The following is a 13,844-nucleotide window of genomic DNA, read 5'->3' as shown; positions in this document are numbered from 1 at the left end:
ATTACACAATAAACTTTGTAATTAAGAACTGAAGTACTGTATTTGTTAAAAGGCTAATTACGTTATTTATAATACACAAGATCAATTTAATGTTAGTTTATTAGGATGAATATTGTTAAATGTATGTATATATATTGTTTATATTTTATTTTGAATAGGTAAAAAAAAAATATAATAAAATAAAAAACAAAATAACAATAAGATGAAATGAACAATATACATACGCCTAAACACAAACTTAATGAATAAATGATCATGAACACAAATTAAATCTTACATGTTTGAAAAGGAGTATGAGGAACTATACTATACAGTATATAATATAATACTGTAAATGATAGGCATCATTGATGCAAACATTACAAAATGGGGTTTACCTGCCATCTAGTGTTAATGTTAAAAAAAGGTGTTAATTATTGTATTAAACCATCTGTGAAACACATTTCAAGTTCATTTGGATGGTGGGGCTACATTTTTGCACACATAATGCTAATGCTTCCTCCTTAATGACATCAAATTAGGAACCTTCTGAATGGTGGCCTTTTAGTTATATAATACCTTTATAAAAACAAAAACTTTAAATACCATTGTGTGACATTGGATTATTTATTGCTAACATATTACTTTTATGCAGTGACAAGACATTAGACACCAAGAGCTCTTGGTGTGACTTCCGGAAGTGTTTGTCAAATGCAGTTTTATTCTGAAACCTGCAACCGGAAGCCTTGTATGTCAGCGTGGTTGGGTGACTTGACGCCGGTCTCCCAGCCAGAGTAACGGCAGCCGTCTCCTCCGATCCCTCAATTGTCTCGGTTTGTTGACGTTTGCTGGAGTACAGCAGCCGCTAGAAACGGGGGTCTGTCTGTTGTTTCAGGCGAGTCAATGAAGCTAGCCAGCTAGCTAGCTTAAATGGGTTTTCGAGTTAAAAGATGATCGCCTCACTTTCTAGAGGAAGTTTGCTGGATGAGGTTCTTCATGGGGGCTTTAATGAGGTAACGTTTATCAAGCGTTACTAATGTTGATATTTATTAAGTTAGGTAAGCCATCATTTAGCAAGCGGACGCCGGTCTTTGCAAACCATCTAACAATCGTTAGACAATCTGGCAATAAAGTTCCACAGCTTCAGGTAGAAATAACGAATTTCTGCAGTTTGTCCAATTAAGTTAATGTGTAACGTCAGCGTTAACGTTAGTTTTGAAAAAAAAAAAAGCAATTTAGTTAGTTAGGTAGCTGGCGTAATCGCTAGCAAAACGGTAAGTGTAATGGTTGTCAACAAATAATATAACCAAGTAGCTTTAGTATGTGTATTAATAAGCCATAAACAAACCAAACATTATATTTAAGTTTAGGTCAAGTGTAATGTTCTGTTCAAAATGGGGTGCGTTTTTTTGTATTGTATCCCGGACGACGGGCTGTCACGTGACTAAACAGGACCCGTAAAGGTATAGTAACGTAACCGTGTGAAATACAGGGGAAGCATGCTAAACAATGTTGCTCTGGACTGAACACGGGATTACATGATTGGCCTTTACAACAAAAGTAAAATGTAATAGGCAGTGAGACAATAGACTGTCCCTGCCCCCCTCTCTCCTGTCCCAACATAATAAACAAAGGAACCCATTTGTCACATCATGGTCTCAGCCTTTTTTGACCCCCACTTTAAGCTGTGTGTTTGTGTATGTGTTCCTCTGGTTTATTGGATTTGTGTGTATCTGATTGATGGATTGCAGCAGCAGCTGGCAGCCTATGTTTCCTGGGTGAACTCTCAGTTGAAGAGGAAACCAGGCCTGAAACCTATCACTAACCTCAGGCATGATCTGCAGGATGGGGTGGTGCTCACACAACTCATAGAGATAGTTGGTAAATACACATTCACACACACACACACACACACACACACAAATTGCTCATTTGGTGTAGTAATGTTGGTGTCAGAAGATGAAACTTTTTCAAAATAAATTATTTAGGTTGGCCTTTTAGTGAGGCCTTTGTCTCACATTGCCAGACCTATCAACACAGCGCCGTGGAGTAAGGTCTTGCTACTGCAAACATACATTCTGAGATAGGAGAAAAAACACTCTGGATTGTTTGCATTTCTTTAAACCAATCACAATTGTCTTGGACGCCATTAAGTTCTGGACGCAGTGATGGCGGCTCTGCAAAATGATATCTGGATTGAACTTGTTTTGGTGGAACATTAAATTAGCTGGATACATTGTTAAACGTTACCAGTGTATCACTGTGTGCACTTCGTCCATAGCAATCCCCACCAATCGGTCCAAAAAGTCCTAGTTAGCCGTAAACATATTCTTTGCAAGTCTTTACAATCATTCCCTGAAAGAACCAAGCAGGCCTGCCTTGTTGCACGATCCAAATTTTCTTAAAAAATTCCCATTTTTTTAGCATGTAGCTTGCCACGCTCGAAGTTTGTTGTTGTTTCCCGAAGCGAACAGAGTTTGAGAACGGTAACATACTAAGAGCGGAAGTTGAGGGACATCCGGCATGTCAGGCAATTATCCTGGAAATGTACTTCCGTTGATCCGGACTGGTGAGGCCTAAACCCGTTTATTCCTGCATTGAACAAATATTTTAAGTTAATTTTTCAATTATCCACCATAGTCAGTACACAGTTAAAAGAGAACCATAAACTTAATCGGTTGTTGTTCATGCTCCTCAGTTTTTGAATCAGAATCAGATTTATTACTGTCAAGTTTACACTTGCAAGGAATTTGCCTTGGTGTAGTAGGGGCATATAGTAAACAATAAACATATTTAAAAGGGAATAAGCAACAAAGCAAAGTAATGCTAGAGTCAAGAACATAAATACAGAATAGATACAATACATTAAAAAAGTATGTAAAAATGACTGATTTAGAAAGGGAAAGAAGGAGGGCTGTAAGGTTTGTGCAGTGTGAAAAAATATTGGTCATCAATTTTTTTTCTAATTCCTTTTTCTTCTCTCTCTCTCTCTCTCTCTCTCAAATCTCATTCAAATTGGCAGCTGGGGAAGTGCTGGAAAGAGTGTATGTTGCTCCACAAAACAAAGAGGAAAGCAGGAACAATGTGGAGCAAGTCTTGCAGTTCATTTCCTCCAGACACATACGCATGCCACATATATCTGCAAGAGGTAAATCACAGAAAATTCTATTTTTTTCTTACTGTCTTTCTTCATTTCGAAAGCAGGTGTACATAAACTTTTCTGGTTGCTGAACCTATATTATAATCAGAAGATTTTATCGACCCCAAATCTTTATGCAAAATGACATATTTGCATTGTGATGAATACATATTTCTCCATGTGCATTAGGGAAACAGTGATTATGTGCAACCTAGTGTGCAATCTTAATAAAAGCTAATTTTTTTCCATTATAAAGCTGCTATCTTGGCATCCCATGTTAATACCGTGTGTTAATGTAATACTGTACATGTCTAGGTCATTACTGAGGGACATATGTTACCTTTCTGTTCGCAGACATTGTTGAAGGTAATCTGAAATCTGTAATGAGGATAATTCTGGCTCTGGCTGCCCACTTCAAACCCTCAGCCAATCACAGGGCTGCTTCAGTAAGTGGGAGGAGTTTGTCAAGAAGCTCTGCCAGCCACAACCCTCTCTCCACTGTTGCACTAGCACAAGGTGCTGCTGCTGCACTGGCATCAGCACGACATGATGCCTCGCAGCCTACATGCACCACACGTATCCGCAGGTATGCTGGCAGTGATAATCATCAACAGACACAAACCCCTGTTAATGTCTTTCTGTAATATCAAAAATTTCTCTGCCACAGCAATCATTTGTTAGATAAACGTGTAGTCTTTGCTGTCCTCTGGTGGACAAACAAACCACCAAACTACCATCCTCAGAACTGCTAAAATAAGGCTTGTCTCTTTACATTTAATATCAAAACTGTGTACCAGTTCTTATTTATGAATAAATTACCTCTGCTTTGTCATCTTTTAGTGGCTGGGGGTTAGATGTGGAAAAGAATGTGTGTGTTCGTGCACTGGTTGAGCAGTATGAAAGAGGAGCACCGGATGAGCCGGAAAATCCCCAGCCAAGCAGGTAATTTGCTTTTACAAAAAGCAAAATTCTCATAACTAAACAGTTGTGTGAATCCCTGAATATAGTTTATAGTTTAATATCAAATGGTCTTGAGCAATTGCACTTTATATTGCCTTAAAGGGGTGATAGAATGCAAAACCGATTTTACCTTGTCATATTGAAAAATGACAGTTTGGCGGGTAAATAGGACATACATAGAATCTCAAAATCCCAATGACATCTCTTTCCTCTGCAAATCTCAGAATTTGAAACTGACTCTGAAAATGGGCAAATCTCAACGAGCCGCCGAGTTGACGTCAACTCGGTGGCTCCTCCTCATTTGTCTCTAGTCTCTCTCTTTGTCACGCCCCAACATTTACATAGGCTACACAGCTGACCTGAGATCAGGTAGTCTTCTGAATCTGGGTCACGCAGATCTCTGCTATTCCATTACAAAATTCACTTCTGAAACTTTTTTATGCGAGAAATCAACTATGTAAAGCTCAAATATGGACTGTTTTACAAAAATGTATGGCTAATTGCAAATTTTGTCCGACTGTGTGTCGGAGTTCAGGGGCCGGTGCTGCCTGGGTTGCTACATCGCCATCCTGCCTGTCCTCCTTCACAGACCATGTTCATAAAAATGCCTTAAATTGAAATCAGACACAACTGTTAGCTTTGTAAGATCTTGGGGTAGCTGTGATATAAGTGCCGTGACGAAATTCAAACTGTAAATATATTATAGTTATGCCGGCAGCCAGCCGCAGAGCCCCGGTAGTGCAGTAATCCACAAAGGGTGACTTTGCCCTGAGTATGGAGCCCAGCAGGCTGCCGCTTTCTCGTCAGACTGTGTGGAGCTCCTAAAGTCGAATCTTACCAAATTTGCAATTAGCCATCAATTTTCGTAAAATGGCCCATATTTGAGCTTTATATAGTTGATTTCTCGTATAAAAAAGTCTCAGAAGTGAATTTGGTAAGAAACATTGCAGTGGAATATGAGACCTGCTGTCTCGTCTCTAATGTGTGTGTATGGGGATTCGCTCAACCAATCAGCACGCAGCTCATCTAAATATTCATGAGCATACCATATTTGGAAGAAAAGCTCTTGTTACAAATAGGGCCACGTCTCTAATGTGTGTGTATGGGGATTCGCTCAACCAATCATTGCGCAGCTCATCTAAATATTCATGAACATACCATATTTGGAAGAAAAGCGCTTGTTACAAATAGGGCCAAAACACAGGGATGCATAAGAGCCAATAAAATATCAACCAGGCCATTTTCAGCCCAACCAATGTTACATACCCCATTAGGAGACCTTAAGGAACAGTGTGAAATACCCTATATAATCATTCTATCACCCCTTTAACTGTGAGATAAAACAGCATACATACATACAGTACATATGCATACATACACACATACAATACATAGTGATGTTTTTTCTGTCACTGTCACAGGCCGATTTGATTCAGGGTAATATATTTTCAGGTGAAAAGTAGATAACTAGCCTCTTAGTGCTCTCAAATGCAACATGTACAATTAGAAAGATATTTGCTGAAGGACAAGTATAGTCCTCATTTGCTGATTCATTTTTATGTGTCAAAAAGCATTAGTTTCTGTGACACTTTTACTGAGCACTGATGCATAAAAACATCTGGTTTTGGTATTAATGAATATCAGTGCTGCATTCAACACGGTTGACTGTAAGATACTGCTCGACAGACTAGAACAGTGGGTGGGACTTTGTGGCGCTGTGCTAAATTGGTTCAAATTGTATTTACAAGATAGGGACTACTTTGTGTCAATTGGTAATTATGAATATGAGCAAACAAAATTCACCTCCTACCATACTTACGCAGATGATACACAACTCTACATAACAGTGACTTCAGTCCCTTACATTTGTTGAATAAGTACATTGAACAAATGAGTGGATTTGCAAGAATTTCCTACAACTAAACAGAGAAAAAAATGTTTTTTTATTATTTATTTGGTCCGAAGAAGAAATTATTTTTTGGCTATAAAGATACAGGAAAAACTTTTTTTATTTTTAGCATGGTAGACTATTGTAATGGTGTTTACAGGTCTTAGAAACAAATCAATCAGACAGCTGCAGCTCGTCCAGAAGGCTGCTGCCAGAGTCCTAAAGAAACACCAAGAAGGTGGAGCACATTACACCAGTCCTTAAATCACTGCACTGGCTTCCTGTGTGTCAAGTTTTTACTTGTCTATAAAGCACTAAATGGTCTCGGCCTAAATACATATCTGACTTACTTGTACACTATGAAGCATCCAGACCTCTCAGGTCATCTGGGACTGGTTTCCTGAGTGTTCCCAGGTTCAAAACCAAGTGAGGTGAATCAGCTTTTAGTTTGTATGCTCCCCACCTGTGGAACAAACTTCCTCAATACCTGAGGTCTGAAACTGTTAGCTCGTTTAAATCAGGGCTTTAAACATTAACATTAAACATTGTTTACTACAGCTTTCCAATAAATTAGATACTGTAAATAACTTATTTTTAATCTGTAACCATTTTTTGCTTGCTTTTGCTTTTTGTTTTTAGTTTTTTGCACAGTCTATTTTTACATAAGACTGTGCAACTCCAACTCAACAAACTCTACTTTGCTATTTATACTGTACGGTTCAATGTGTCAATTCAGTTCAAATGTTTGAGGGTAGTTACATTTATGTAATCTTATGTAATCTTGCGTGTTCAACACCTACTTTTCCACACTTTGGAAACAATAGACTTTATTATGTGGTTCATTTGTGTGTGTGTCTCACTGCTTGACAGAGCATATGACTTTAGTACTTCAAACTTTACCCTGGTGTGTGTGTGTGTGTGTGTGTGTGTGTGTGTGTGTGTGTGTGTGTGTGTGTGTGTGTGTGTGTGTGTGTGTGTGTGTGTGTGTGTGTGTGTGTGTGTGGTACTTCATAAATATCTGTGTAAACCACAGACAGATGATAGAAAAAAAAGAAACAACCAGTCTTTATCTTCTTCAGTCATATGTCCGGTTATGCTCTGTGGTGCTCATATTTTGTGTGTGTGTATCTGTTTGTAATGATAGAAAGAGAAGTGTATGCATTTATTTTTGGTAGAAAGATGATGCCGTTTTGTTTGGAGAGATAGAGATTCAACAGAGCTTAATGACGTGATGATGCCTTATGTAGCTTAATTAAGTGGGAGATGCTAAGCAGTGTCTGCTGCATTGGTGGCCGTGACAGCTAGCCTGGGGAGGGGGGGGGTGAGGGGTGGGGCATGTCGGAGTTAGGAGAATCACATGTGTCATGGGTTAGTTGAGATGCTGATGCCAGAGACCCACATGCAGGATGAAATTAGCCTCCTTGGAACTGTTATGCACAGTTTAGCCCACTTGTAGCCCACTATGGGAGGGACCCAGATGAAATGGTAAGACCAGACACAATGAGGCAATGTGGGTGTGGATTCCTGTGCAAGTGTGTGAGTTTATGCTTCTTTCTCCATAACTATAACAATTTTACAGTGCTATAATGCAATGTGAAAAGAGACTGTAAATTAAGTGTAGTGTCTGTAGGCACCATGCAGTTTGTAACTGCTTTGATTTGCAAAAGCAGGCAAAGATTAGGGCTCCTTTTGGCAAATTTGGATTTTAGAAAATATGTGTCATTCTCATGCTGCTTTCTTTGTGTCTGTCCCATACCCTCTCCTCTCTTACAAGCCACCAATCTAGAGCCATAATTACAACAAAAGGAGCATTAGTTACAAATAGCTGTCAAAGAGAGACTGTATATTGAACATTCCATTAATATGTTGTTTATGAAAACAGTGTGATTTTGGGGAATGCCATTGTTGCTGTCATTTTTATAGAGTGCAGAACGGGGTTTCAGTTGGACATGTAATCAGAGTGACAGTTTTATTACTTACAAATATTATTCTATATTACTACAGATATATTACAAAAATGAAGATGTCACCCAGCCAGGTCAAAGTAGTATGTAGCAGCACATAGAATACTTTATTTACACTGCGTGTAAGTAAGTGTTTACAAGCACACACAAGCTTCTCTAAAATATATTGATTAATCAGTATGTTGTCCTCCTCGAGCCTCAGCTCCATTAGTCCACTGTCATCTCCAAGAGCTCCATCCAGCAGCCACTCAGACGGACAGCAGGAAGACCACCAACAACACGACAGCAGTGGTGAGTTCTGTCCCACCACAAACCGGCATTTGATTAGTAAACCTTAAGATTTATTGTTGGACGTGTAATAACAGTTATGTGTGTGTACGTCTGTGTGCGTGTAGCTGAGCCATCTCATGTTGTAGTGGAGACTGCGTTGGAGGATTCTTTCAGTGAAACTTTGGAGAAGGAGGTGCAGGACACACGTAAAATGGTGTCTGCTTTACAGGTACATGCATACGAAGGTTTGATTCTGGTAACCCTCTGTGAATAAATACAGATTTGTTGTCCTTGTTTTTTCAGCCTTATGTTGACGTCAGTATTAAAGTTTAACAGCTGAGTGCATATTCTGTATTTTCTCATATTTTCTTGGAAGATATTGGATGTAAAGCTGGTAAATAAACATTACCAATAAAACTGCCATAGGTGTTATTGGCTGACTTAATTATGCTTAAGTATGTTTAGAAAAATAATTTCTCAGGTGCGTTTGAGATCTGTCTTTAAAAGAACTACAATGAAAAAAGCACTGTAGAGACCAAAGTTCTGGCTTAACTGGCCCAGAACACATGCAGTGTTTTTGGGGTATGGGAGCTGCAAATGCAAGATCATGTCTGTATTGCTCCACTATTTACGCCTAGGAGTAAAAAAGGGTGGGATCTAGTAGGATACCGTGGCATTTCTATGGAAATATTTTTAGGCTATTGAAATGCTGTGCTTATTATGCAATAGAGTAGACTACCAGCTAATGCTTTAACTAGTCAAAGCTTTCTGAACACAGCGACCTCACTCCAAAGTACAAACTGGTGTTATACCCTTTGTGTTTTTAAGGCCCTGCTACTGCATGGTTCGCTGCCTGAAGATGAGCAAGATGTGTCTTTGAGTTTGGACCAAGGCAACTCTGACCAGGAACTGGTAGTGAGAGTCTCTCCTTTTTATTTTTTCATCCTTTTTTTTCAATCTTGATTTCATTTTCGGCCCTTCTCTGCTCTCTCACTTTTTTGTGCCAACCTCTTCTTTGCTTTTTTTCAACAGCTCTTTGTGTTCAGCACAGATCAAATTTCTTTTTCTTTACTACTGTGTGTGTGTGTGTGTGTGTGCGTGGTTATGTGTGTGTGTCAGAGGGTGACACGGGTATCAGCTTCCCTTCTTTCTAAGTCCATTGTGGTTCTCACACACACATCCCTTTTTTTCTCTCTCTTTCCAGGTAGTCATTCGCAGTCGTTTGGATCAGAGCATGGAGGAGTCTCAGGAGCTGAAGGTAAGTAATTGCATCATTTAATCATTTGTTTTCTTTTCAAACTGTCAGTATGTTCTTTTATTAGGGCAACATTTACACATTTCTTATGACTGAGAGAATACACTTCTGGAATGCACCCTGTGATTAATATTTAATTCTGAGTGTGTTGTTTGCTGTTGCTTTAGAGGGAACTGTTACGCTGTAAGCAGGAGATGAGAAACCTGCAGGGAGTCAAGGTAAGACAAAGTCAGCTCTGCAGTTATTTATGTTATTACCCAATTGAATATTTTTCTGGTTGCTGGCCAATGTATTGACTTTCTGTTGGTTTGTAAATGTGCAGGACGCCCAGCAGCACAGGCTGTGCACTCAGGAGGCATCAATACTGCAGATGAAGCAAGAGCTTCTCAGAGCCAGCATGACGAAGGAGGAACTAAACAACCAGAATGTACAAAATCTATGAATCTATTTTATTTTATTACATTTTTATTTTGTTTATAGTGAATGTAAAATCTGCAAAACACCATGTTAAAAGATTTTTTGCTAAAATGTTTTCAGTAGGTACTGTATATTTCTTATGTGTATTGCAATTTCCTTTCCTCTATGAAAATGTGTAATAGGCCGAGCTACAGTGGAAGCTGGAGGAAAGTAACAGGCTGTGGGGCGAATGCAAGGTGAGGTTCTCCAATCCCTCTCCTTTAATGGTTTGCTGTAACTTTAGTTTAATCATCCTGACTTTATTTTACATAGCATCTGTTTATTGAGTTTGTACTAAACTATGAACCCCACCTTTTCTCTTTGGCTGACTGGGTGCAGAAGGAGATAGGACAGAAGGACAGACTGCTGCAGCAACTTAAACACAAGCTTGAAGAAAGTCAAAAAAAGCAGGTATGTGAGCCAGTTTCAGGATTTTAAAGGGAACTTAAACAAGTGGATTTAAAATATTCTGTCTAGCCCAATGCTGTGTGAAAATGTCAGACCAAAAGTTAATCATTAACTCACTTTTTTAAATGCCCTTTTATCAGCAAATTAATACTTAAACTTTGATGCAGGAGGAAAGTGTAAATTTACTCGGTTCCTCCTTTTACTTATTTAATTAATGAGTCACTTCAATCTATCAAGGCATCGACTAGATATATTTTAAGTTTTAGGATCTAGCAGCTTAATATTAGTGTGTGTCTGATTGTGTGTCTCTCTGCCAGAATGAATTGCAAAGAGAGTTGGAGCATAAAAACAGCATGCAGGTAGTACTGTTTCTTTCTACATAATAAACAGTGGACTTTTAGGTTTCATATTAAGTCTGCACAAGGCAGCAGTGAATTCAGATATACAGCTGACAGATTTCTTTTTTCTCAGATTCCCACCGTCACAGAAAACAATGGATATTCTTACTCTGGAAATCCAGCTACCTCTATGTCACACGTAAGTATTGTTTATATTGAGAAGGCTGTTCAGTTAGTGGGCCTATTTATATTTTGCTAACAAAGCAGCACACAGATATACACTCACTCATTATCTTGCAGTATTTAGGTTATATATACTATAATTTGACCACATGAAACACCAGATTCCCCGTTCATGAATAGTAAGTTAAAGAAATGCTTACTGTATGAGCTGTGAATTACCTGGAATACAGTTGCTCTAATAATACAGTATTTGCAGGACAGAACAGTCTAAGAAAAAAACACTACAGGCTTTAAATGTGTACACCGCTGTTGATGAAATTAGCTTTTTGAGTTTTCAACAGCGTTTTTGTGTTTGTGCTCTGTTAGCAGGCAGAGGAGGTTCAGCTGCTCAGAGATTCACTTCGCAGTTTGAGGAACAACTTCAGAGACCATGACCCGCAGCACCATACACTGGACACCCTGGAGCAGGGCATAGTATCACTCATCGACAGACTGCATGTTCTGCATACCCACAGGGTACGATCTCAAGCACAAAACTGACTTATTAAATTATCAGCAGATGGTCACTTTAATAATCCGATTTGACTGTGTAATTGATTGATGAGTGAGCACCTTTACATTTTGCCAAAAGTACCATGAACTAATATGATTTTACAGTTTAATTCAATTTTATAGCATAGTCTTTCATTGGTTTAAAATCATGAAGGGCTGTCAACATTTTTCCAAATACTGCAGGGAAGGGGGAAATCTCCAAGACGCAGAGGCCAACACACAGACTCTGACACCTGGCCATGCACAAGTAATTTGTTCCAACATGTACCCCCCCCAAATACACAGAATATGTAATGCTTTTACTAACTATTTTTCTGTTGTTTATTACAGACGTTTGTCAATCCCACAGTGGTTCTTCTGCCTCCACTAAAATCCTTTATTTTACTGGAAAATCCCCAACACCTTCCATGATCAATATACAGAAGAGGTAGGGGTGTGTGTGTGTGTGTGTGTGTGTGTGTGTGTGTGTGTGTGTGTGTGTGTGTGTGTGTGTGTGTGTGTGTGTGTGTGTGTGTGTGTGTGTGTGTGTGTGTGTGTGTGTGTGTGTGTGTGTGTGTGTGTGTGTGTGTGTGTTAAAGGTGCAGTAAGCGATGCTGAGCAAATATTGCTGATATTTGAATTCAACTGCCAATCAAATCCCCCCCTTTCAGGATCTATGCTGATTGGCTGGAATAGTGTTGCTTTGCTCAAGCGCACCATTCTGTTTGTTTTGCATTTACACAGCCAGGGCTGTGTAGGAACACCAGATTTTTTTTAGCACACACAGAAAATAGAGAGCTAGGCTATCGTGAGGACATATTCGCTGAATTTGACAAAAAGTGGATTAGATTAACATCGCTTACTATACCTTTTTAAGTGTTTTTTCCAAAACATTTAAATATGTTGCATTTAAATATGTTTTCTTAATTAACGTAAAAAAGTAAATTTGCCAGCCAGCAGTGATGCTGATCATCTTAACACATACATTTAGGGTAGTCGGCCATAGGTAGAAAACAAAATAAACAACAACAAAAATGTCATAAGCTGTCAAGCTGAGTCTCTTTGTACACACTGCACAGGTTGGGTGAGGTTACTCTAAAGGATGTTAAGGCAGCTGTGGATCGAGAGGGAAACTACAGGTACCACTTCAAGGCCCTGGATCCTGAGTTTGGCACTGTGAAAGAAGAGGTAAGAGAAGGCTTGGAAATAAATAGTTAATAGGACAGTAATAGTAAACTTTGTGCAAACTAGTCAGAATGCAAACTGTAAAACTGTACTTAAAACACTAAGTACTCCCAACTTTAGGCACTAACCTATTTTGTGCTACACTCAGATGGAGGGTGAAATCTATAGTCCTTGATCTGTGCAAAAATGCATTCTATCATACATATGGCATGTGAGTATAGTTATAACATAAGAGCAGTGAAGTCATACGTGAAAAAATATGTCCTTATGTCTGTGTGCAGGTATTTCTGGATGGAGCAATCATTCCAGGCTGGGAAGGAAAAATAGTGGCCTGGGTAGAAGAGGACCGTGGTGAAGATAGGTAATAACATGCTAATTCTGTATCTCTCTGTTTATTTTCCTGACTCTCAGTGGTAATTAACACATTATCTTTTGTGTCTTAGGCCATTGTAGGTGCAAGCTGAGGGGCCTTGACACTTTGTTTTTGCTCCTGGTCTCTCTTATCCGAGAGGCACATCGAGACAACTGTACAACAGCGGCACAAGTGGACACTTGAGATTTGAATTATTTGCGAAATACCATAAGACTTGTCAGCAAGAGATTTTAGTTGATCAACTGGTACTTAAAATGCACTGATAGCTCTACCCGATCTGGAAAGCTGTAACTGATGTCTAGAATATCGTAAAACTTAGTGCCTTACAAAGGAAAGCTATTTCCATCATGTGCTTATTAGAGCCAAGCTGTAACTGTATTATCAAAACTAGACAGAAACATTATTTTTGATTCAACTGTTTTTAAAACCAGTTGTGTTGTTGCTTCTCCTCTAGTTGAAGCCAGAAGTTTGTACTGTATTGAAGAATTGAAAAAAGCCTTTTCATTCCTTGTGCAGCAATAAAGTCTTTGAAACAAATACTACCAGAATACATGGTAGAAATATGTATTGTCCAGGTACATGTTACTACTAACATAACAGATAACACAAAAAGAAAGAGGGTGATGGTCATCTGAAGATGTCCTAACATAGAAAAGAAAAAAAAAATGGCTAAACTTATTTAATTGATTTCACTAAATAGGACCCAAATCCAGATGTGGTCTGTAGCACACCAGCATGCATGTTAACAGATGTGCTCAAACTGAACTTCTGTCAGTGAAATAGAAATGATGCTGGGATTTTGATGTTCATGTAGAAATATAGATGAACAGCACTGTTGTTTTGTTTACTTTATGAAATTGCTTTGTACATTTGTGTAAAAAATATTTTCACTATATCCTTAAAATGTGTGACGTT

The 13,844-nt window shown here is 38.7% G+C and overlaps 1 protein-coding gene across 5 annotated transcripts; it reads left to right on the top strand.

Annotated features, from left to right (window-relative positions):
* The first annotated feature begins 709 nt into the window (after window positions 1-709).
* Window positions 710-13,466, top strand: LOC114566656 (dixin). Of its 5 annotated transcripts, none has more exons than XM_028595307.1 (21): window positions 710-992; window positions 1,734-1,860; window positions 3,002-3,127; window positions 3,473-3,704; window positions 3,959-4,060; window positions 8,127-8,221; window positions 8,326-8,429; window positions 9,029-9,115; window positions 9,405-9,458; window positions 9,623-9,673; window positions 9,778-9,882; window positions 10,055-10,108; window positions 10,251-10,322; window positions 10,637-10,678; window positions 10,791-10,856; window positions 11,207-11,356; window positions 11,576-11,639; window positions 11,723-11,819; window positions 12,451-12,559; window positions 12,838-12,917; window positions 13,000-13,466. In XM_028595307.1, the coding sequence occupies exons 1-21, from the start codon at window positions 930-932 to the stop codon at window positions 13,007-13,009; spliced, it is 1,890 nt and encodes a 629-aa protein (XP_028451108.1). In that variant the 5' UTR covers window positions 710-929; the 3' UTR covers window positions 13,010-13,466. The 5 variants fall into 5 exon arrangements, with proteins under 5 accessions (XP_028451108.1, XP_028451109.1, XP_028451106.1 ...); XM_028595308.1 differs by having other exon boundaries at window positions 1,731-1,860; window positions 8,133-8,221; XM_028595305.1 differs by having other exon boundaries at window positions 1,731-1,860; window positions 9,029-9,112.
* Window positions 13,467-13,844: the final 378 nt, after the last annotated feature.

Source organism: Perca flavescens, chromosome 13 (genome assembly GCF_004354835.1).
Source record: "Perca flavescens isolate YP-PL-M2 chromosome 13, PFLA_1.0, whole genome shotgun sequence".
NCBI classification, from domain to species: domain Eukaryota; kingdom Metazoa; phylum Chordata; class Actinopteri; order Perciformes; family Percidae; genus Perca; species Perca flavescens.
This window is presented reverse-complemented; position numbering and strand designations above follow the sequence as displayed.

What these genes read in the sequence shown, in the direction of transcription:
- LOC114566656 (XM_028595304.1), top strand. Translation starts at nt 930, where the DNA reads ATGATCGCCTCACTTTCTAGAGGAAGTTTGCTGGATGAGGTTCTTCAT. An exon ending in GCCACATATATCTGCAAGAG is followed by an intron (nt 3,128 to 3,472) that starts GTAAATCACAGA and finishes TTCTGTTCGCAG; the next exon opens with ACATTGTTGAAGGTAATCTG. An exon ending in TTGGCACTGTGAAAGAAGAG is followed by an intron (nt 12,560 to 12,837) that starts GTAAGAGAAGGC and finishes GTCTGTGTGCAG; the next exon opens with GTATTTCTGGATGGAGCAAT.